Source organism: Anthonomus grandis, chromosome 7 (genome assembly GCF_022605725.1).
Source record: "Anthonomus grandis grandis chromosome 7, icAntGran1.3, whole genome shotgun sequence".
Taxonomy (NCBI): Eukaryota; Metazoa; Arthropoda; class Insecta; order Coleoptera; family Curculionidae; genus Anthonomus; species Anthonomus grandis.
In genome coordinates, this window is record NC_065552.1 from 32305587 (window position 1) to 32329253 (window position 23667).

The 23667-nt window shown below is 37.1% G+C and overlaps 2 protein-coding genes across 4 annotated transcripts in view; one reads left to right on the top strand and one right to left on the bottom strand.

Annotated features, from left to right (window-relative positions):
* Positions 1–23667, top strand: part of LOC126738205 (telomere zinc finger-associated protein) — a 69554-nt gene that overhangs the window by 8308 nt on the left and 37579 nt on the right. The gene's annotated exons all lie outside the window — the stretch shown is intronic.
* LOC126738201 (uncharacterized) overlaps positions 3922–23667 on the bottom strand; it is a 265812-nt gene continuing 246066 nt past the window's right edge. For both annotated transcript variants that reach the window (XM_050443410.1, XM_050443411.1), the window contains exon 13: positions 3922–11271. In XM_050443410.1, the coding sequence (XP_050299367.1) occupies positions 8270–11271 (3002 nt within the window). In that variant the 3' untranslated portion in view covers positions 3922–8269. The remainder of the gene's footprint in view (positions 11272–23667) is intronic.

A 23667-nucleotide genomic window follows, 5' to 3' on the forward strand; every position in this document is an offset into this window, starting at 1 on the left:
ATGATGTATAAAAGATGAAATAATATCAGAAGAGAAGACAATTTCAATATTATATTAAATTAGCCGCCAACCACTTCAGGATCTATTGAACTGTAAGGCAGTGAGCAGCCAAAGAGGCTGTTGTGCACATAAGCCTCTTAATGAACCCGTACACTACCGAGGGTAACCACAGGCCAATAACTTTGGAAAAACCAGGTCCTTACTCATTGTACTGGTTTGAAGGACTTAATGTCGCTGGGTATTGTCCGCAATACCTATGGTATGCAAATGGCGTCTCAAATGCCAGTATCCGGTTAAAAGACCTGTTACTAGCCGATTTCGCTTCTCTCTATTTAAGCGCAGTATTTGTCTGGTGCTAAATCTGTGCCTTCGCCTGTGTCATGCTAGGTGCTTCCGTCCATCTCTAGAGGATCTACTTCTCCAGCAGACTCTCCATCCAAGCAACAGCCGTTTCGCAAAACCCAGTCTAGCAAGAGTGTTCGCTTCCTCGTTTCCTGTATAACCTGAGTGACCAGACTTCTAGAGTGGAAGTCAGACAGGCTGAGTGACTGACTACCTTCACCAGTTCCCTCCAAGACATTTATGCACTCCATTACAAGCTTGAAGATCACCTTTTCGGCCCTGTTGTCCAAACAGACTGATATGACAGTATTGCTGTGTCTGAAATTCGGAATTTTCTCTCCACATTCCAGTACAGCAAAGACTTCAGCCTGGAAAACAGTGGCATACTCCTCTAGTGGGTATACTACTGTCTGATATATGGGGCCCCTCCAAAAAAACCTTGCACCAGCTCTGTTGTTCATTGTGGAGCCATCTCTATACCATATGGTTTCATGGATGAAGAACCGTTGGACTCCGGCCACTACTCTGTGTTTGCGATATGGGTCACAAAACCCTTAATATCCACCGACTTACTGTCCATCAGGAAAGGATATTTCTGTACGGCCTGTGACAAGATTTTTGCATGATCAGTCTCACCAGTCCGTATTAAATAAAGATTTAGAGATCAAGGGCATGTAGCCTATGACCAGTCCTCATTGCCTAGGATTGCACCACAAGGTCTATGGGCAAAAGGCTCAACAGAGTCTCAAGCGCTCTAGTTGAGGCCGGTCTCATGGAACTCTATCCTTATGCAAGACGTTGAGATATTTTTTCTTTTTGAATGTTTGCCGTACAGGGCCACCAAACGATAGCATCGTATGTGATACGAGGGTTGACAATAGATGAGTAGATCCGTTGAAGGATCTTAGGAAACCTCAAATGCTACCGAAAGCCCTTTTGCAGACCCAAAGCGCGCAGATGGCCTTCTTAATCCTGATATCTGCGTGATCATACCAGGAGAGTTTGGAATATAATGTGATGTCTAAAAATTGAACAATACTGTAGTATTGCAACTGCACGCGTACCAGGGACACAACTGGTGGTCTGTCAACGTTACCCCTTCTGAATAGAAGGAGCTCTGCTTTTTTGGGGTTGATCTTTAGACCCTCCTAGGGCACCAAAGGGATTGGGATACCGACCGACGCTATTTGAAGGATTTGCTAACACCATTGACCAGGATGACACAAGGAGAACGAAAATTCCAATGATCTCAAAACTGTCAGGTAGTCTTCGATCATCTAAAAGAAGCTCTGACAAGCGTACCTACCCTAAACTATCCCCTATCTGAAGGAAAATTTGTACTAGACGCTAAAGTCAGCAATGTGGGCATATGAGCCGTACTATCCCAAATCCAGGATAGCCAAGAGGAAAAATGCATTAGATATTTTAGTAAAATGCTATCCAAACCAGAGCGTAACTATTTTGTCACGCACCGAGAGATGCTAGCTGTTGTCAAAGCGATGGAACACTTCTACAATAACCTCTAAAGTTTCTGGGGTTAACTGACCATGCGGCTTCAAAATGGCTCCATCAGTTAAAAAATCCGGAGGGTCAAGTGACAAGATGGATAAAGAGGCTACATAAGTTTGATTTAAACACCGAGTAGAGAGAATTCATGGGCATGCAGATGTTCTATCAAGAAGATCCTGTCTAGAGGTAGAGGGGAAAAATGCTCAGTTATTAAGAACTATCATCATCGACAAGAGATCCCGATATCCAGATAAAAGAAGTGAAAAAGCCAACTAAGAAAGAAGTTGCCAGGTATTCTCCCAATATCAAGTCATATTGGGCACAATGGTATTCCCAACCTAGCTTTGGAAGATAGTCTCTTGTGGCGGAATATAACTATTATATATAATATAATAGTTGGTCACGACTTCAAAGAGGAAAGAAAGAAATCATTGTGCGGAAACGCCTGATTTCGGAGTTGCTGGAGGAGATCCACGCAAGTGTGTCAGGAGGATATCTTGCAGTCACAAAGACCTTGGGAAAAGGGAACGAATAAATAGTCAGTATTTAGTCAAAGTAGTCTCTAGTCAGCAAAAAGACTTAGACTACTACTTCAAGGGTAGGTTTCTTCATTTGTTCCTGCTGGCTATCGGTCGGCCATCCATGAAAGCACAGGCGAGGCATATAGCAATGCCAAAGAACAGAGGTTCAACACCGGTGATTAGATTTGGCTTTAAACTTCAAACATCCTGGGATGGGCTATACAAAGTGTTGGAAACCATAAACGATGTTTTTTACAGAATAAAAAGGCCGCCGAAGGTAAAGCTCGGGTCATTCACTTTAATAGACTGGCTTCTTATTATGGAAACCACGAAGACGTTGAACTGCGACAAATCCAATCAAAACCCGATTGACATTCCATGAATTCATCATGGCTCATCATTCTAATGGCCGAAGTAGTCGGTACCGTGTGATCTGTGCTCCAGCTAAGTATGCTCTGGCACATTGTGTGGCTAAGAATTTACAATTGTCTGGAGGAATAGCTGATGAGAAAAAATTGAAGAGCTGCGTCGGTCTAACCCCAGAATCAGGCAAGCACTGAAGATAACCAATGAGACTGGTAGAAAGATCTTCTACCTGCTTACCAACTGATGGAAGGCGTCACATCAGAAACCAACCTATAAAGGAAGGCTTTATCCTCTCTAAAGGAGGAGTTGCCTGCCGAGGATGAGAAGCCTAGCAATTCCCAAACTCGCATGCGGACTCGATAATATGGACTGGAGGATGATTCGCAGCATTTAAGAAGTGGTATTCAGGTCTACAGGCGCGCGAGTTCTAGTGTGCTGTTATACTCTCGACCGTCGTTTTCTGGAGAAAACCGTTGATTTTTATTTATACAAGAAGTCCAATGGAAAGAGGGGAACTTTCTGCCGATATCGATCAGTTCAGTTTCAGTTCATTTCAGAGTATTGGAGTGCTATTTAAATCGGACATAAATAGTAGCAAATAATTCAATTGGCTATTTTTCTGCATCAAATCAGTATGATGTTAACCACCATTAAAGCTCTTATATCGTCTTTAAACCAGTGTCAAAAATAATGTGAGTAACACCTTTGAAATTATATGATTACTCTATGACTGTCCTCTAATTGAACGAGCATTCTCCGGCTTTTGTTGATCATTATGTGTATACATGTACTTGAAGATCAGTTGTCTTAGCTTTGTTCGTTGAACTGGTCTTAAGGCTCTTGTAATGTTTTACATTAGAAACAGATCCAGTTTGGATAAAGTTAGATGAAGTGCAGTTCGTCGAGCACAATGATTTTCCGCTACATAAATCAAATAAAATTCTTCCCGTCAAAAATGTAAATAATTTCACTCACTCTCGTTAAATAACTTAGCCCATTTATACTTTGTCACTTTTTTGTTACTAACAGCTAAAAGTAAATAAAGTTTCTTCGTATTACAAGGTAATTTTTGAAATTAAGACTGGTTTTACATACTATGGTAGATAGAATCTGAGATACAGATGTAGAAGCCAGGATAGGGATATCCTGGCTATGATAGGGATAAAAAAATAAAAAAGACACATTTCCAACTGATATTGATTTATTTCAACAAAATAACAAGTCATTATCTGAAAGTAGTTACAAACTAAAAAAATTCGACGTGTACATTCAACTCTGGAAGCATTTTGTTTTACAGTGTAGAAAAATTATCAGTTCGTCTAAAGGTTAGACGCTAAAGCGCAGACTTAAAATATTATGTACCATTGTAAAACAGATAAAAATTAAAAAATTCACAAATATATACATGTATGTAACAGGAGGAAAGCTCCGCCCCCACAGTACACTCCGCTCCCTTTCTCTCTTACACCATATCTAGTATATTAAATTTATGTTTTAGCCTAATATGAATATATACATCCCCGATATAACGGTAAGTCCAACGCATTATCATATACATACTATTTTATGTAAACCCAATTCGTGTTTTTCTAATTTGCTTGCTAACTGTGGTAAGTTGTATCGAGACTTCATCGAGTTAAATTATATCTATTTGTTAATAATTTTTATAATAATATACAGATGCCTGCCATCATTAGGGTAACCGTTTAAAAACTTAGGAATAATACTTCGGCGCAAAGTCTTTAAATTTAAAACATAGCCAAAATGTTTTGTTTTGTTTCACTCCACGAGTGCCTTCAAAGCAAAACTTTGAATTAAAAGATATGTAATTTTACCCAGGTCCATGTACTTATTGAGAATTAACGTCCAAACTGTAGTTAAAATTACAGAATTGTAGTTTTGTTTATAAAAATACTTGAAAGATTGAGAAAGAAAAGGTTGGCACCTTTCAGAAACTGCAGGATGTTTTAAAAAAATGAAGTGCAAAAACTGGCAGAAGTTCTGACCAGTGGTACTCCGGTTCATCTGGTCAGGTGGGTCAAAACGGCGCTGGAAAACCGGAAGATACACTAAGAGATTATCGTGTCGAGATTAGGGTGAAGGGTGGCTGCCCACAGGGCAGTTGCCTTTCGACACACCTCTGGTGTCTGGTGATGGTCAGTCTCCTCAGGAAGAACATGAAGGATTCTATGCTCAAGCATACGCAGACGATGATTATGCATCACGGGCATATTCGTGAACACAATATGCTGGAAAAGTGGTGTCAGGAGACAGGGCTGCCTGTCAACCCATAGAAGACGAAGCTCATTCTCGCTCTAAGAGGCGGAATTTGACATATCCGACTATATATCAGACTCGCCTAACATTGGGGCAGCACGTCAGACATTTTGGAGTTACTTTAGGCAGCAAACTCACCAGGAGCAGGTAATAAATAAGGCAAAAGTTCAAATACGGCAATTACGGAGAACAATAGGTACAGGATGCATGGGGTCTAAAACCCTTATACTGCAGTCAGACGATCAAGGGTCTCCGACTACAGATTCGTGCGGTAAAGGTCACCAATGTCCAAAAACTGGCTAAACTGCAAAGACTGGTCTGTTTCGAAATTGGCTTCGATGTTCTGGCGATTTAACGCCTTTCAGAGTTCTGGCTGGAGGGAATCTGAAGTCACAGCTTTATACCAATAAGCCTGCAACCATTGAATCATTTAAAGCTGAAATTAGAGGTTGTATCAAGGAAATACCACCACGTATACAATAACGTTATTGAATATTTCGTCAAAAGAATAGGCATATGCCAGCAAAGCCATTTACAAAATATTTTGTTGCATACATAATTCCCAAATGAATATTTTTTAAATCAGTACATATTTCAATACTTTGCTACAGAAAACCATGTTTTATTAAATACTGTGCCCACCACCCTGAATATACAAAAATTTAATAAAATAAAACTACCAATCTTTTTTTTAAATCTAAAAGGCACCCTGTAGGTTCTGAGACTAGCTATAGAACTCTAATAAAATCTTTATTGATGTTGATTATTAAATTATGTACAGGACAACAAGATCAGATTTATTTCCAATATTTTTTTCTAGGACCACTTTAAATTTTTTGAGCATTTGCTACTTTTATACTACATGACTCTCTGCAGTACCGGCATAATTATTGGTAAAACAGGCAGGTGAGACATCCAGGAAAAACTTTGCTTACACACTCAGTACCTCGTGAAACCTTCTGTCAAAAGGCTTGAAATTTCCAAAATACTTTTTATTTTTACCTTCTTTTTTAACAAAAGAAAATTATTCGTTCGAGTTAATTAAAAATTTTCAGTAATTGACAATGATTTAGAAAAAAATCGATCTTTGAGTTACATAAAGTAATTCCATGGTTAATTCAAAGATAAACTTTAAACAATAATATCACTGAATAACTTACCCGTCCTAAATTGATGTAAATAAAAAAGAATTATTGTACTAATAAAAATAATGAATTCGATAAAAATATTTAAGTTCTCGATACAACAGACCACAAACGTAAATTCCTAAATAAAATTGCACTCAAAGCAACGCAAGTGCTCTCACCTTATAAAAAAAAAACAATTACAAAAAAAATCAAAACTCTTAATTAGTATGTATGGAAATGCAAAAAACTTTATTATCGATAATATGCGTCGCATAAACCAAACAATCAAAAAGAAATGAAAACCTTACGTAATATAAGACATATTTGTCATTTTTATAATATAATATAGCTTACTTATTTTCACCTACATTCTAATTCTCGACTTATTAGATATTTTTACTCCATTTTAGTTTACAAATTATTTACAATAATTCAAATGTAAATTAAATAAATGTTATCTACAAATATTATTATTATACCTAATAAAGTTACATAAAAAAATTAACTAAGTATGGACGCTACACTGTTGCAAACTTCACCAAGTACCTTATTCCACAGAACCAAAAAGCTGCCAGTTAAATCGATAAAAATAAAGACAATCCGAGATTTTAGAAACATGTATAAATTCTGAATCAATGTGAAAAAATACCTAGAGAGGGTGCTACTTAGTGGTATATCATAATTTGAAGGGGGCATTCCTGAACCAATTTCAAGTCGAAAAGTTCATATAAACGTGGGTCCTAAAATGCTCAGTTTTTAAGATACATTGTCTTAAGGTTTTATTTTATTGTCAGTTTTCGAAGATGCATATGTTTTGACGCTTAATATAGACGTAAAGTTTCACTTTTTACGCCCTAGTGCCTAAAAATAATTGACGTTTGACTTGAAGATTTGACGTTTATTTGACATTTAACTTATAATTTGTCAAAACATTTTTTGACGTCTTTTTTACGCACTAGTGCGTAAGTAATTCGAGATCTTTGATTTTTTGAATGTTTTCTTCTGTAGTAGAAAAAATTTTGTATGTTACACGTGTGTAAAATCCCTTTTTTTTGTTTATGGGAATTGTCAAATTTCCCATTCATAAAAAAAGGATAATTTTACACACTTATTACATAAATAACTATTTCATAGCAAAATATCCTGTACCAAGATTTAGTTCAATATTTCAAATAGTCTTCGAAAAGCTGTAAAATAAAATAAAACGTTAACACACTATATCTTAAAAACTAAGCAGTTTAGGGCCCATATTTATATAAATTTTTCAACTTAAAATCGATCCAGGAATGTCTCCTTTAAACTAGGCCATACCATTAAGTAACTCCCTGTACATCTAAATTCTCTAAATTTAAGGGGCAACCATATCACTCTAATTTAATTAAGAATATATAACGGTTTTTTTGTTAATAAATCCCTAAGCTGTGACCTAATTTAAATTAAAAGGTCATTATAGAAATACGTAGAAATATGTCAAAATACAATGCTTGCCCCCTTTCCAAAAGAAATGAAATAAAGCTATTTTAAAACCATGTCACATTACCTGTTTGTTCATAATATGCAAAATATCAAAAAAAATTAAAACGGGAAAAAATTAAAAGCTTTATTTTTTGCTCTCAAATGAGGAGTTTTCATAAATACAGAACAATAGAAATATTAATCGTAACTCAACAAAGCTTCTACAAGGAGAAAAAATCCCCGTGGAATAAGATAACAATGAGGTATAAGACAAAATAACTCTGTCTTACAATAAAATGTACAACATTCGACTCGAATTACAGCAATACCGCGTAGGGTCTCTTCTTAAATATTAAATGAAATTTTACTTTCATAACCTAAAAATATCACCTATGAAGATTTCTATACAAATATATGACCAAATTATAACACGTCAGTTCAGAGACTAGAAGACAGTAGAGGGTTGAATACGGTTTACGAAATCAAACATTCTATACATTCAAGTTAATCTTTAAAACTAAAACTAAACTTACCAAGGCAACCCTCTAAAATCCTATTACTCCCCCAAACTACGAACTTGGCTAAGCCGAAAAACCAAATCAACGGTTACTTCAAAGCTCCTTTCGCTGAAAAGATAACTCCATTGCGCGACAAAGCGCGCATCCTTAATCGCTAATCTTCGTCGCTTAACGGCTCGTACTGTGCACTTAGAAGCGGTTTCGGTTCGTTATTTCGCGCACCATCATTCGTAGGATCCTTGTGTTGCACGTAAGCGTAGGCATAACTTCCCTGTGGGGGCCCTTGGAGTTGTTGTCGAGACTGTTGTCCTCCCTCCTGCTGCTGCTGCTGCTGACTTCCTCCGAAATCATTTTCGTGCTTCTCCTCGTCGATTACCATTTCCCCTGGACTATCACTTCTGTCCTTGTCTTGCCCGTGACTGTCTTGCGCGTCCTTCTTATCATCCTCAGTACGCATCACCTCTGCAATTCGATTCTTAACGTAGTCCAGTGGCGATATATGAGACTGAGGCTGCTGATACCGTCTATAGTTTTGTTGCTGCTCCGACCAATGATTGTTTTCAGGAGGTGATACAGGCTCATGATGGTATTTTTGAGGCTGTGCGATTCGAATTATCTGCCTCTCGTCTTGTCCTTGCTGGGGCGGTTGTTGAGGAGTGACAGACCGTTTGCTCTCCTCCTTTTGTTGCTGTTGTGCTTGCAAACGTCTCTTCCACTGCTCCGATTCTTGTAAGTGGTAATATGCCGGTCGAGTATTGAAATCGTGGCTTATCACTGAATCGGTCAGTTCTTTCACTGTCAAATTCTTGCTAATACCATCATTGTCCAAATCGACATTGATTATCGCCCCAGGCCTCATACCGTTATCCTGGCTCACTGGAGGATCCCGCTGGAATACTTGGAATAAAGAATCACCAGCTCTGGGAGGCTCTCTCGTGGGAATGACCTCTCCCCTACCACCATCAGCTGTTTGATTAATCTGATGCGTAATTATAGCGTCTATAAGGCTTGCAGCAGTCATCGTGCTAGGATCTTGTCTACCTTGTTGCTGTTGCTGTTGTTGCCTTACTTGTTGTTGCTGTTGCTGTTGTTGTTGTTGTTGTTGTTGCTGCTGGTGTTGTTGTTGTTGTTGTTGCTGCTGATGATAAGCCGCCCTTCTCTGTTCATCAATTCTTTGTTGTTGCTGCCTTATTTGTTGCTGATGTAACATCTGTAACCTATGCGGTTGTTCAAGGATATTATCCGCGATAGTTTTACCGAGTCCTTCATGTGGTGCACTGGGAACTGGTAAACTGGGTTGCTGAACAGATAATTCGACCAAAGTAGACAAAGCTTCGTGTCCGGGAGGTGGTGCATGATATTGCGGCCTTGTGTGCCTTTGTATAACCCCTTGGCGCTGCTGACTTTGCTGTGGAGGCGGTGTTCGATGTTGCGGACTACTTGTTGGATAAAATTGAGACTTCTCCTGCCTTCTGTTGTGCATCTGCTGAGACGTTATATAATCATCGATGATAATCTGCCTAGAAGTCATTTGTGAACTGATTTGCTGATCATACGATGTCCTCGGTTGCGAATATTGATAAGGGGCTTGTTGGGGCATATTAGGTTGTGAAGGTGGTAAACGTCCCTGCTTAGCATAGTATTCGTATACACGTTTATCTTGTTGTAGCTGACTGTGGGAGGTATGTATTGGGGTGCCTTTTGTAATCGAACCCATTTTGTCTGGACCCATTTGACGTAATAAGCCATCATATCTTGTTTGTTGATTAATGATCGGTGTGCCCAAAGTAATGGACCCAGCCTTTGTATTGGCTGGCTGCGGACTTGGTAATTTAACTTGTTGGGATGTACGAATAAATGCGGGACTTTTTCTCTCATGGTACATGTACGCAGGTTCTGATCTATGGATCGATGGAGGTTGTAAATGTTTTGCATGGGCTGCTGGCATGGGCTCCCTCGGTTTTTTAATGCTAAGATCTAGGGTTTCAGGAACAGTTTCTCTGGCGTCTGCTACTTGTACGACAACAAGGTCATCTCTAGTACTTGGGACAGTTTCAGGTTGGGGTTGGGTTCGAATTGGCCCAGTTACGGGCGTAATTGTTGCTCCAATGGTATTTGCTAGTTTCGCTAAGCTTATGTCAGCTCTAGATTGTAAGGGAGGTTGAGATCTGTTAGGCATAGTGTTCAAATTATACTCGCTGACTATTGTTACTTCATTGGAATCATTATTCAAAATGGAGGATATTGTGGGTGCCAAACCTTGGCCTTGAACTGGCAGGGTTGGTGGTCCCCCGGAATTTTTATTTAAAGATATCTCAATGACGTTCATAACCAGCTCCTTCACACTCGTTACAGAATTATTCATTTGTGGAGGTCGCGGCTGATAATCGTTAGCAACCGGTGTAATTGTTGCAGTCTGGTAATGATCGGTTTGAGCTTCGTCAGCGGTCTCAGTCGCACTGGAATCGTAATCTTCTTTTTTCACTGCGTTTTGATTAGCAGGTACTGGAGGGCTTTCAGCTGCACTCGTTGTATCGCTTGAGTGCCGTTCTCGTTCTCTTAAGGGTTCATCACAACTTGACGTGCTGGATCCAGATTCTTCTTCGTCTGTTAAAGTTGGTTTGCGGTCACCAAGGCAACTCTCCAAATTTAATCTTTTTCGATTGGCAGCGTAAAAGCTCCGCACTTGATGGCCCAATTTATTAAGCCTGTCGCCGACTAGTTGCCAGTTGGCCCCCAGTTCAGTCAGAGCCGACTTTAACTGGTTCACTTCTTCTTCGGGCCATTCCTCTACAGGACCCAGTCTCCTTTGGATTCTATTGAAACACGCAGAGCAACACTTTGTCACCCCACTAGGAATCCTAAATTCTTGTAAGATTGGATCTTTTACATCCGCTGGCAGATCTTGAAGGCGATAAGGGAACGATCGTAATCGTTTTACTCTTCCTCGAGAGTTTGGACAGCTAGGAAGTGGGCAGTGAGTGTATCGAGAACGGACACACTTACACCGACAAGTGTTGCAAACCCGAGAGTTTATAGTAACTTGATCCTCTCTGAGGCCATATTGGGAAGCGTGGCTCGGTTGCAAAGGTCTAGAGTGTAGTTGCGGACCGAGTTGGGCATTGCATACCGCGCAGTTTCCTTGGATGGTTTTATCTGAAACAAAAATTAAAACATAAATACACTATGAAAATATTATTATTAGGGTTAGGGGAGAGAAATGGATAGCCCCAGCTATAAATATTTAACATCGAGTATTTATACATCGAGTCCATCAAATATCTTTTTTCAACCAAGCCCCGGAGCGACTTTTTCCGAATGAAACGCCGTTGTTTGCTCGCCTACTTTATTTCGTTAATAAGAGACCGAGTTTTGGGCAAACACGGCGCCGTAACTCTAGGTACGTTCAAATATTATATATAATTTTTAATAAATTCAAGGCAAATATCGTTAACCTCTGTTCGTTTAATAAAACGTCACTTAGAGTTAATTAATATTATTTGCCGAGCGGGAGAAGAACGCGCCTCGGTAGACAGAACCGAGTTAAAATTAAATAAAGCAAATACCTGGGTTACGAGTAATTTAAATCGTTCCTGAGAAGAAAAAGAGAAGTGCCGGGAAATGTGAACATGTATACGGGGTGTCCAGAATTGAAAAAGATAAAAAAAGGAAGAAACAATTGGTGATATAGATAATGATTTATGAAAAGTCTTGGTGTCAACTAAATATCGCAAAAAATTGTTGTCAAAGTTGAATTTTTAATTCAGTCTTTTGACCAGGAGTTAGTTAAGAAAGTATTTCACTTTTCGTAATTTAAACTCTTAAAGATATCTGCAATAAATACATCGTATATCATTTTTATAACTTAAATATTTCATGAACATTTTTTGATTGAACAAGTAACAAAAAATTAAATCGAAGTACCAGTTTTACTTCATATTTAAGTTTTGGGTATCCCAGAGTGATTACAGGATTACTTTGTTTGAGAGTCTTCTCCCGTTATACCAAGCAAAACTTAACTTTTGATAACCTCTATTTCACAATACACCTACAGGTTATTTTATAATTTATGGAATGCAGTTCATGAAGAGATAGAGAGCTCAAAACTATACACTGTTCTTTACAGCAGAAGGAGTTTTTCCCAGGTGATAAAGCTGCGACTTGATATGTATTTGAATTCTCCATTGCGCCCAGGTACCAGAGCATCTCATATTTTATGCTAGATTATGCTAATTATTAACTATTATACTAAGAAAATTATCGGTTATTATTATTCGATTTAAATAAAAAAGATACTCAATTTTCGTGGGGTTTGTCCCTAGCCGCCTTTTCCAGAACGGCCTAATTGTCATTCATGCGGTTTATCTGATAACACTTTCTCGAAAAGTCAAAGAAATTGATTCGCATTTTTGATGGACTTTTGTATCTGAATTAGAGTAACTTTGGTTTATAGTAAGTAGATTGATTAAATTAAACCTAATTGTAATTCATCGTTGTTGTGGTCTTCGTGTCAGCTTCCTAACAAAAAGAACTTTTCAAATTGCTAAATGTGATTTTTGTGGGATCACCTTTGCATATGTTAGCCTGATCCTTAAACACGGAGGGTTTTTACTTCAAAATTACGTGTCATCTACATATTGATCTTGTTTTATCCAAAACGCATATTGTCGGATCGAAGAAGACCTTCAGGTTATTCACCCTGAACGTCAGCAACATAACTTTAATGTCAATGGTTATTTTTTATTGCAAAGCTTTTGAAAGCCGTAATTAGTATAAGATTTTTTAGTGTCATAAACTAGTTCCTAATAATGGAATAATAATAATGGAATTCACCAGATCTTTGGATTTTTTAGATCATATATTTTATAGGATGTTTAATATCTATAGTATATTCTTCAATGGAAAACATTGAAATCTTGCAGACGCATGCGAGATTGATATCCAAAGATCCGACAAGATAAGCTTATGTTGAAAATATTTAAAAAAAGGTTATTAAATATAGTATATATGCTAACAAAAATATATTTAGAATGATATTAAAATAAGTTTTGGAGGTATATTTATGCTTTTTATCACTTGCTGTTTAAATTTTCCAGTGTTATAGAATAATATACAGGTTGGAGAATCGATCGTTAAGGCAACACGCACGCATGCGTTTCGTGTGCTGGCGAGTAGCAGAGCACGTTACTACGTTGTTTTTTTCAGTACAACGTTAGTAAGCGTATGGGTATAATGGGGTAACTGTATTACTTCCAATAAAATTGCAAAATATTATGCGAAGGTTCAGATATTTCTAAAATATTTTTCTGATGCAGGCTTTATGTACGTTAGTGTACAACTCACATAGAATCGTAATTTCAAAACGTTTATATGCTGGGAATTGTATAATGAAAATTAAGGCGTTATTCTAATAAGAATAAAATATACATTGTGATAAAAGTAGAAATATTAAAACCAACTCCACGAAAATGAATTCTTCAAAATACAAGTTCAAACAGACCTCCTGACTAAAGAATAAGTTAAGCTATCATAAAACTCATTGTGTACATACTTAAAGAGTTTCTGGTGAAATTGAATTGACACATTGAATAATTTTCTCTCGTAACTCCTCTAAATTTGTTAACCTAATAAATTCGTGTTAAATAAGTCTTTTGGGGACAAATCTGGAGATCTAGGAGGCCATTTAATATCGCCAGTCCCACTAATAAAGGGAGACATTGCTCTGATCCGAAGCTACGCCGATTGTGATGTATTGAGTGTGCACACTGTTGCCACTCTATTTTCCGCCACGGTATGTACATTTCCAAAATTTAGTTCTTCATTAAAAGTCATGCCGAGACATGTAATAAGACAATCGTTAGCTATTTTAGTGCCATTGTGCCTGCCGATGAAGGGTCTCTGTATAAAACTTACTACGTCCATATAGCCGAAGAAATCTCGATAAAGATTATTAATTTAAAAATGTTTTCCAATATCGCCTTTCAAGGGCCCCAAGAGTAGCTGAATATTGTTTCGGATTTTTAGCTGCCCGTTGGAGAATGTTTCTTAAATACATCCAAGTTCTACCGAAAACAGCGCAAGGTGTTATTTAAGCAGCTTGCGCATGTTGTGTGACCAAAAGGATTTTGAATCGGTAGATAATTATTTAAATAGATCCGACTCTTGTTTAGTCTCTATGGCCACCATTGCGCCAAATTTTATGAAACGAGCGATGTATGTAAGGGATAAATTTAAAGACTATTTTACATCGCAAGAGGGTAGTATACCTTACCAAACCAAGTCATGAGACGAGGAAGAATACATTAATTACTTTGTAATCAGTCAATGTTTTTTGTTTACCAGTGATGTCCATTCGCCACACGTTTCGCCTGCTTTGGTCTTGATAGTGCTTAATTTTCATTACTTTTTCAATTAATAAAATTTCATCAATTTTTCCAGAGATTTCGTGCGAATCCTCTGCTATTCCCGTGCACACTGGCCACACGTAAGAGTACACTACACGATCCTATGTGATGAAAATGTAACGAGTGAGTAATCGTAACACGTCGGATGACGTTGTGTGGTGCGGAGTGGGATAGCGTCAGAAAAGCATAAGTGTATACGGTGCCAGATCCTTCTGACGTTGCATCAGATGGCATAGCGTAGCATCGGATCAGAGCAATGTATCCCTACCTTAAGACCGTTTGAAGAAGTATTTGTTACCATAAAATTATTATGAACAGCAGAGCCGTCTTGTTGAAAATAGGAAAAAAATCCAAGCTTGGATCAGGGAAGATTTTTATTAAGAACTTGGTTTTGCAGCAACGCTGAGTATTTTTGGACGTTTAAGTACCATACAGAAGGATTATCTTTCCCATGTAATGGAAAATAAAGCTTCATCTAAAAATAGAATATTTCGTAAAAAACTTTAATTTTCCATCATGTTTTCGGAAAATATCTTCTGAGTTTTGGAATATTTAAAACATGTTGGTACCCATGTTTTTCCCAATTACTGGTAATAGTTTTATGGTCCATACCCAGTTCCTCTCCAACAATTCTACTTGATCGTGTTGAATCCACGGCACTACAAACTATTTGTTCCAGTCGTTTTTGTTCCCCTTTCGATAGCACTTGAAAACAAAAGGATGTCTCAAAATTCGAAACCTCATTTAAAGTTCTTTTAAAGCAAACCTCTACATTGGACTGCCGTTAAAGAAAGAATACCTCTTTAAAATTTAACAGTGTAGCGTGCAGTCACACAGCTAAATGAATGCCGATATTATTATTCTCATTCTATAAAAAATCAACATAACAAATACCTATCAGACGACTGGAGATGGCCACTCATTGACCAGAGTAAGCGGGGTTGCCATTATTTTAGACAATGCGTAATGTTCGATTCTCCAACCTGTATATTGAGCTCGGGAGGTACTTTTATCATCTCAGAAATGAACATAACGATCAATACTGCGCATAGGAAACTATAATTTTTAATTTTTTTACAAATAATGTACCGACATGTTTTCAGGTAATGTCTTACGAAAATTACAAGTACCGGTTAATAACTTTCGAAATCTTGAAAGCTCCAAACCAGTTACATTTTTTAATTAACTTGAAAAACCACTGATTAGTTGAAAATCTTTTTGACAACAAAAAACATAATCCTTATATTCAATAAACATAATTTATTTAATGCATTTTATTAAAAGCAACACATTGTAACACGTAAATTGGGGTGACAAACAATATAGTTTAATATAATAAAAATGTGATTGTTATCTTATCTCCCCCATACATCTAACAAATTATACGTTACGCTACTGTCTAAATTAAAGCGTTACCATTTTTGGCCAATTTGAGATCGACTGCTGGTGTTTTTAATAATTTTAAAAAGAGCCGTCGGCGATGGAGTTTTCCATGTTCCTCTGAAGCGGTCTCTCCCCTTCACCCACCCGAGTTGCCCAAACAAAACGAAATCGGGCGCGCAGCATCGCGATCCCGGTGCTGCTCCATCCTCTGGCGTATATACATAAAAGAGAATACACACTTTTCTCCTAATTAAATTAAATATTAATATTCAATTTTCAACGGGGCCACGTAATGGGACGCTTAACTTTGAGAATATTTTATAACATTGTAAGTGGTTCGGACATAATGGAAACTGGTCCCTGTACTGACGCTGGGAATACCATGATGTAAAAAGAAGGAAAAAAGATTGTCAGGCTATTTCGTTAGCAGCTAATAATTTGAGTATGTATGCTTGGGCGTATTTTGAAAAACTTTTGTCCAAATGTATAATCTCAAATGCACGTCTATGCAACTTTTCCCTTCATGAAAATTCGGTCAATTCGGTATTCGGAAAATATGACAATTGGTAATCGTGCTTCCATTGCATTTCCAAAGAACAACAATCGGTGGTATTAATAGGCTCAAGCAAGTTGTGACACTTGTTTCTATAGATCGGGTTTTTATGATGACTCGAACAAAAGGCACCGGCACCGTCCCGGTAGTTCCAATGGACAATCACCGCCTCCCGGTGGTCCAGAAATACCCCGATAAGGAGTCAACCCACGACCTAACTATGGAAGCAAGTCGAATAACTGAATAAATTACAAAATTTACAATTTAATAAAAAAAAAGATTTTTTACAAAATAGGATAACGAGAAAAGAAGAAAAGAAAAACAATAAGTTAACAATAGGCCCTAAAATTTACTTAATACATGCGCTCTCAATAGCCTCTTAAACTGATTAACTTTTGTACCAGTTTTTACATCATTTGGTAATTTGTTGAATTTACTTAGTACTCTATATAAAACATGATTATGCGTTTGACTGGTACTACATCTATTAACCAAAATAAAATCCTCACAATATCTGGTTTTATAATTGTGGACATTACGAAAAATTGTTAATTTATCACACATATATTTAGGTAAAATACCTTTTTTTAATTTGAATATAAATAAGTTAACATTAAAAACTATTCTTTGCTGAACGGATAACTAACTTAGAACATCTAACATAGTCTTGATAGGTATGTAGCGGTTACAATTTAGGATCACTCTCATAGCCCATTTTGAATTTTCTCGAGTTGCTGTATTTTATACTGTGGTAAGTTATATAGTAGTGTCGAACAAAACTGTACATGAGGAAGCGCAAGGGCATTGTATAGTGAAAGCTTGGTATGCATTGATAGATTTTGACCTATTTTGTTAATAAACCTGAGTTTTTTAGACAATTTTCTCATAATATAATCAGCGTGGGTATGAAAATGAGTCCAAAATTGTACCCAAGTACCTAATATTTTCACCAATTTTTCTCCATTTATTGTGATACCTATATTATTTATATCTACTGAACATTTTAGATTTTTTAGAAAATATGCAAAATTCAGATTTTGTTGTATTTACGCTAAGTTTAGTACTGCAGAGCCAGCAAAATAAACTATTAAGTTCACTATTGATATCTGATACCATTTGACCTAGATTATATAACATTGTGTCATCAGCAAATAATACAATATTAGATTTTTTACACAGCATAACCATATCATTAACATGTAACAAAAACAACAATGGACCGAGCACAGTTCCCCAAGACACACCATATTTAACATTCACAGTTTCAGATCAAGAATTTATATATATAACCTTTTGAACTCTATTGGATAAGTATGAATTAAACCAATTTAAGACATTATGCTTAATTCCCATATATTTTAGTTATCTTATCAATATATCGTCATCTATAGTCTCAAATGCTCTTGTAAAGTCCAAAAATACCGCAAGTAAAAAATTACCAGAATCTATAGCCTTAAGAAAATCATTACAGATATGTAACAACAGATTCAAATGAATGATTTTCACGAAAACTCGATTGATTCGAAACCAATATTTGATTTTTATTACAGAATTGAATTAGCTGCTCCTTGACACACACTTCAAGCATCTTCTCATAAATTGGCACTGTATTGATTGGCTGAAATTCATTATGGACTTGGGTACAGGAATAACAGTTGACAATTTCCAGAACTCCGGAAAGACACCATTGGTTAACGATGTGTTGATAATATCTAAAAGTCGGTCTCCAGCAACGTAAAACACATCACAAAGAACTTTCTTAGAGATCCCACTTCCACCCAATTTAGTAATAACTAATAACTTTCTTAGGAAACTTTTAAATTGTAAACTAGGCCACCTAAAGTGTTAACTTTACAAAAAGGTGTCATCGTTTTTAAAGAATAAATAGTCTTTCTGATTCTACTATGATTTATTTGGCTATACATTTTCTATTGACGCATTATATTTTAAGACAAAATGTTGATGAGTCTACTGTTACTAATTGAGAGAGGAGACGATTTCGCAATATGGTTACAATGTGTGACAAAGATGTTCCCACGAGATTAAGGAAAATTTACATTCAAACACATTTGTATGCTTGTTAAAGTATTGCGGTTGGGAACGCTTCAATTCAAAGAGATTTTCTCTTTGCTCGAGTTTTATTGTGTTTTAGCTCCTTAGGGATTATTCGCGTTATTAAAATATATCCCCAGAGAATGATATTCACTATACTTTCTCAGTCTTCTAAATACATACGACAGTACTTGCAATCAGTTAAATTTGCAAATATGAATAAATTTATTTACTTTTTTACCAATATAAAAAAAATTGATATAATTAAAAATTTACAGGGTGTCCCAACTAATAATTCTTTAGCCGGACAAGACACAACTGCGAAAATATTTTTTTATAATAACACATTAAGGAAAAAATAGACCATTCGGGTTTTTGGGTAATTGTAATGCTCTCATTCGTTGAGAGCATGTCATGTGAGCGTGGAAAAAACCCAATATCTAATTTAGGGTTTTGGGTATTTCCCTGATCATGCTTATTGTATAATTAAGGATGCTTTAAATTTATCCTGTTATAACTACAGGGTGATTTTCAACCTATGCGCATAAACTTCGGAAATGATAGCTGATTAGTAATAATGAGTAATAATGAAAAAAAAATGTAGTAAAATATTTTTAGTTTTGGAAATATCCATATTTTTTTAAATAAAAAACGTGTATTTTTTAACGTGTTTAATTTAAACTAATTTAAAGCAACTGTTCGAAGTTGTTTCCATTATTTTCGATACAGACTTGAGCTCGTCGATTCCATGAAGACGTACATGCACGGGCCAAACCAGGCTGTAGGCGAATTGCGTCACTGGCAGCGTTTATGCGATGTCGTAGCTCTTGCTCAGTATCAACTTCGTTTACATACACCATTGTTTTCATATAATACCACAAACAAAAGTCTAATAGAATTAGGTCAGGCGAGCGAGGAGGCCACCCCACTGGACCATCACGGCCTATCCATCGTCCGGGAAACACACGATCTAAATGTTGTCGCACTGGTCGTGAAAAATGTGGTGTAGCACCATCATGAAGAAACCACATGTTCTGCCTAACATTGAGATTCACATTTTCAAGGAACACTGGTAAATTGTTGCTCAAAAATTCTAAATACCGAGTAGTACAGTCAATCTGTAATTTTTTTTTTAAACTATCCAAGTCGCTAATTTTTTGAGGGTCGATTCTATTTCCGAAGAAAAGCTTAAGTCCTCGGAATTGAGAGTCTCACCCCCCCCCCTTTTTTGGGAAACTCAAAAAGTTTTTCAAATCGATTTTCCAGCTAAACAGCGAGTCATACAGAAAAACTTATTGAACATAAAATGTAGAGCTTTTTGTGCTCTACAATTCATCTCATAAGCCCGAAGCTGTAGAACCAAAATTCGAAAAGTTAGAGATCGATCCACTCACTCTTTTCTCGAGAATGTTGATTACACAATCGGATAGAGAGAAATTGGAAATGTATCTCCAGTACGAACTCGCTCCATACCCTATGTCGCTTTTCAAAGTTGGAATGCTGAAAGGTGTCAAATCGTCTATGTACCTTTGTTTCGAACCATTGGAAAAACAACTGATACAGGAGAAAACAAATTCATTCTATGCTATTGATGGGGGATTTCTTCTGCATAAGGTTAAGTGGGATACAAACCAAACCGTGGCAGCTATCTGCGAGAAGTACGTGAGGTGCGTTATGAAGAAATACCCTCAGCACAGAACTCCAATCGTCTTTGATGGATATCCGCAGGGTAGTGAAGACTTCAGCCTGAAATCATACGAAAGACAACGTCGTTCTACTAAGCACATCGCAGCCAAAATTGATTTTCATGAGAGCACTAAGATATCAGTATCACAAGAAACCTTTCTGTCAAACGACCGAAACAAGGACCGGTTTATTCTCATGTTATTGGATAAACTAAATGAATCAGGGTTCGAATCAATGCAGGCTTTAGAAGATGCGGACTGTTCGATTGTTCAAAGCTCTCTTGATCATTCTGCTACGCATAAGTGCGAAATTATCGTTGGCGAGGACATTGACTTGCTGGTTTTGCTCACTGCTAACTCTACAGTCGACCAACAAACTTTTTTGTTGAAGCCTAGTAAAGGAAAAGTCCCGGAGCGGTTGTATGGACCCAGCAGTTTCAAGTATAACGCGGCTAGGCCACACGTGTTTTTAGCTCCTGCATTCAGTGGATGCGATACTACGTCAGCTTCATTCACGATCGGAAAAGCAAAACTCGTGAATTTACTTGAGAGTAATGATGAAGTGCGAGAACATACAGAAAATTTTAAGAAACGAAAAGCTGTCAGAGTTACGCTACAAGAAATTTGTGCAGGCAAATACTAAGAGCAAGGTAAATCTATGTGCGCTTCCACCATCCGTCGAAGCGGCAAACCTCCACAGTCGCAGAGCCTACTTGCAGGTGCAGTCGTGGTTGGGCCACACTATGGATCCACTGGAATGGGGGTGGGAGAAGACAAATCAAGGACTGAAACCGGCAGCAAATTTGAAAGATCCGGCGCCAGAATCGATACTGAAAGCAATTTCTTGTGGATGCAAGACGAATGACTGCGGGGCAGCCTGCGGATGTCGCAAAGCAGGTCTTATATGCTTTGTTGCTTGTAAGTACTGTGCAGGAGAAAACTGCAGTAACGTTGCCTCAATATATTTGGAAGAGAATGACGTTGATGATTTACCTTCACAAGTTTTCAAATTGCCAAAATACCCAAGCCCCTCAGAGAACCGAAATGCAATGGACGAAGAAGGAACATCAATGTCGGATACATCTTCCAACTGCTCTTTAGAATTAGATGAAGTTGAAGAACCACCAAAAAAGAAATCAAAAAGAAGAGGAAGACCGAAAAAAAATTGAAACAAATTTTGTATGCTTTCGAACTATTTATTGTATAATAAATTTTTCGTAAACTACCTTGTCCCACTGTATTCTCGTTATGCTTTAAAATTTAAAAATTCAATGCGTGGACGAAATGTCGTGTCGAGTGGTCGCAGGCGACCATATACGATGTTTCAAGATAAATATTCACATTCAGGTAAGTGTTCAAATAAATATATAGTAATATGTTAATGATGGAATAGCAGTAAAAAAGTGGGGAATGGAATTTTGCAAAAGTAATGCTATCAACATGTACTATGCAATTATTCAGTAATCAATTATCATTACATGCATTACGCAACCATAATTATTGAGGCACGTCACTTTCACAACTGCAACGCCCTCTGCTTTTGTTGTAATTGATACTCCGTAAACCATGTACCAATTTCTCTTATCCCTTTCTACTAAATCACTTCAATTATTCATTTTGTGCAAGTTAAAGAACATTTAATCTATGCAAATTTCATTTTCGTGGATTTACAGCGCCATCTGCATGGCTTTTTTCAATTTGTCAAGAAGGGTAAAAGAAATTTTGTTCAGGTTCTACTTTAATTTCATGATGCGCAAACCTTAGGCGACGAAAAACAGCTTTCGCCAAACATCTGAGGCAGGCTACATACACGAAAGTAAACATTTCGGTATTAAATGCATAATATCTCAAGAACGGTAAATCGAAAAAAAAGTAAGACATGCATTTTGTAGGTATTTTTGTCCTCTACATTTTTGCAATCCTTGCGATGGTAAAAAAAAATTGTTTCTCAGTGAAAAAATGAAAAAAGTAATTTTTGGTGACTTTGGCGCCCTCTAACTTTTCGAATTTTGGTTCTACAGCTTTGGGCCCATGAGATGAATTGTAGAGCACAAAAAGCTCTCCATTTTATGTTCAATAAGTTTTTTTGCATGACTCACCGTTTAGCCGCAAAATCGATTTGAAAAACTTTTTGAGCTTCCCAAAAAAGTGGGGGGGTTGACTCTCAATTCCGAGGACTTAAGCTTTTCTTCGGGAATACAATCGACCCTCAAAAAATTAGCGACTTGGATAGTTTTTAAAAGTTCTGGCCTTTTTTAATTACAGATTGACTGTACTAGAGCACCAGTCAAACGATTTTCCAGAATAAAAGGTCCGATGAGCACCCGTTTAGAATTCCAGCCCATACATTTACAGAAAAACGTTGTTGAAAGTATGTTCTCCGTGTAATATGCGGATTTTCCAAAGCCCAGTAATGAGTGTTATAAAAGTTGAAAATTTCATTGCGCGTAAAATTTGCCTCATCCGTAACTAAAATGTTCATGGTAAAGTTTGGGCTTGACTGCTGGTGATGTAACAACCATTAACAAAAGTGTACTCGAAGCGGCAAATCTCTTGGAAGTAGGGCTTGTACCCTCTGCACATGAAACGGGTACAGCAACTTGTGCCTTAAAATTTGCCAACTTGTAGATTGCGATATTCCAAATCGCGCTTCAATTGTCCTAGTGCTAATTCCAGGTTGTTCTTCGATAACTTCTAAAATATCATCCTCCAGATTTAGAATGTGCCTAGGTCTAATAGCTCCTCCATCTTGTCCAGGCCGCGGCCGCAAATTGCCAGTTTCTCTACCCACGTCTCGGGTGATATCTTCGGGGAAATCTTCATCATACAGATCAGCTGCTGCCACTGCATTCTGATGCGTTTCTCCGTAAACCAAAACCATGTCGACAAGTTCTTCGTTTGTAAAAATGTGCGCCATTACATTTGACGCTTTTATTTTGTTCGTGAGAAAATAACGATCGAAAACGATCACAGCCACCAACAAACTAAGTACTGCTAAAGATTCCAAACATTATGACTTGTTTAATATCAGTTATTAATAAACAAAATAAGTTCGTCTGATACACGTTTTGTTGACATTTGTTTAACTTTATTTCGGAAACCAAAAATATTTTACTACATTTGTTTCTCATTATTACTCATTATTGATCTTCATCTACCATTTCCCAAGTTTATGCGCATATGTTGAAAATCACCCTGTATAGGACTTATTATAGTACTGCTTTTAATTGAAACATAAATTTAATTGACATACATATATGTACATTAAGTATGTATCTATAGTTCCCTCCATCAATAATCTATTTTGCGGTTTGTTTCATCAAGTATCGTTAAATGTAAAAAAACTGTTTGGTCAATACCCCACGGGTAGTGTTGAGATGAAAAAAAAAACAGAAAAAGAGATACGATGACAACGATGCTGCTAGAATATTTGCTTTGGAGTCAATTGCTGAGAAATGGTGTAATTTTATCTCAA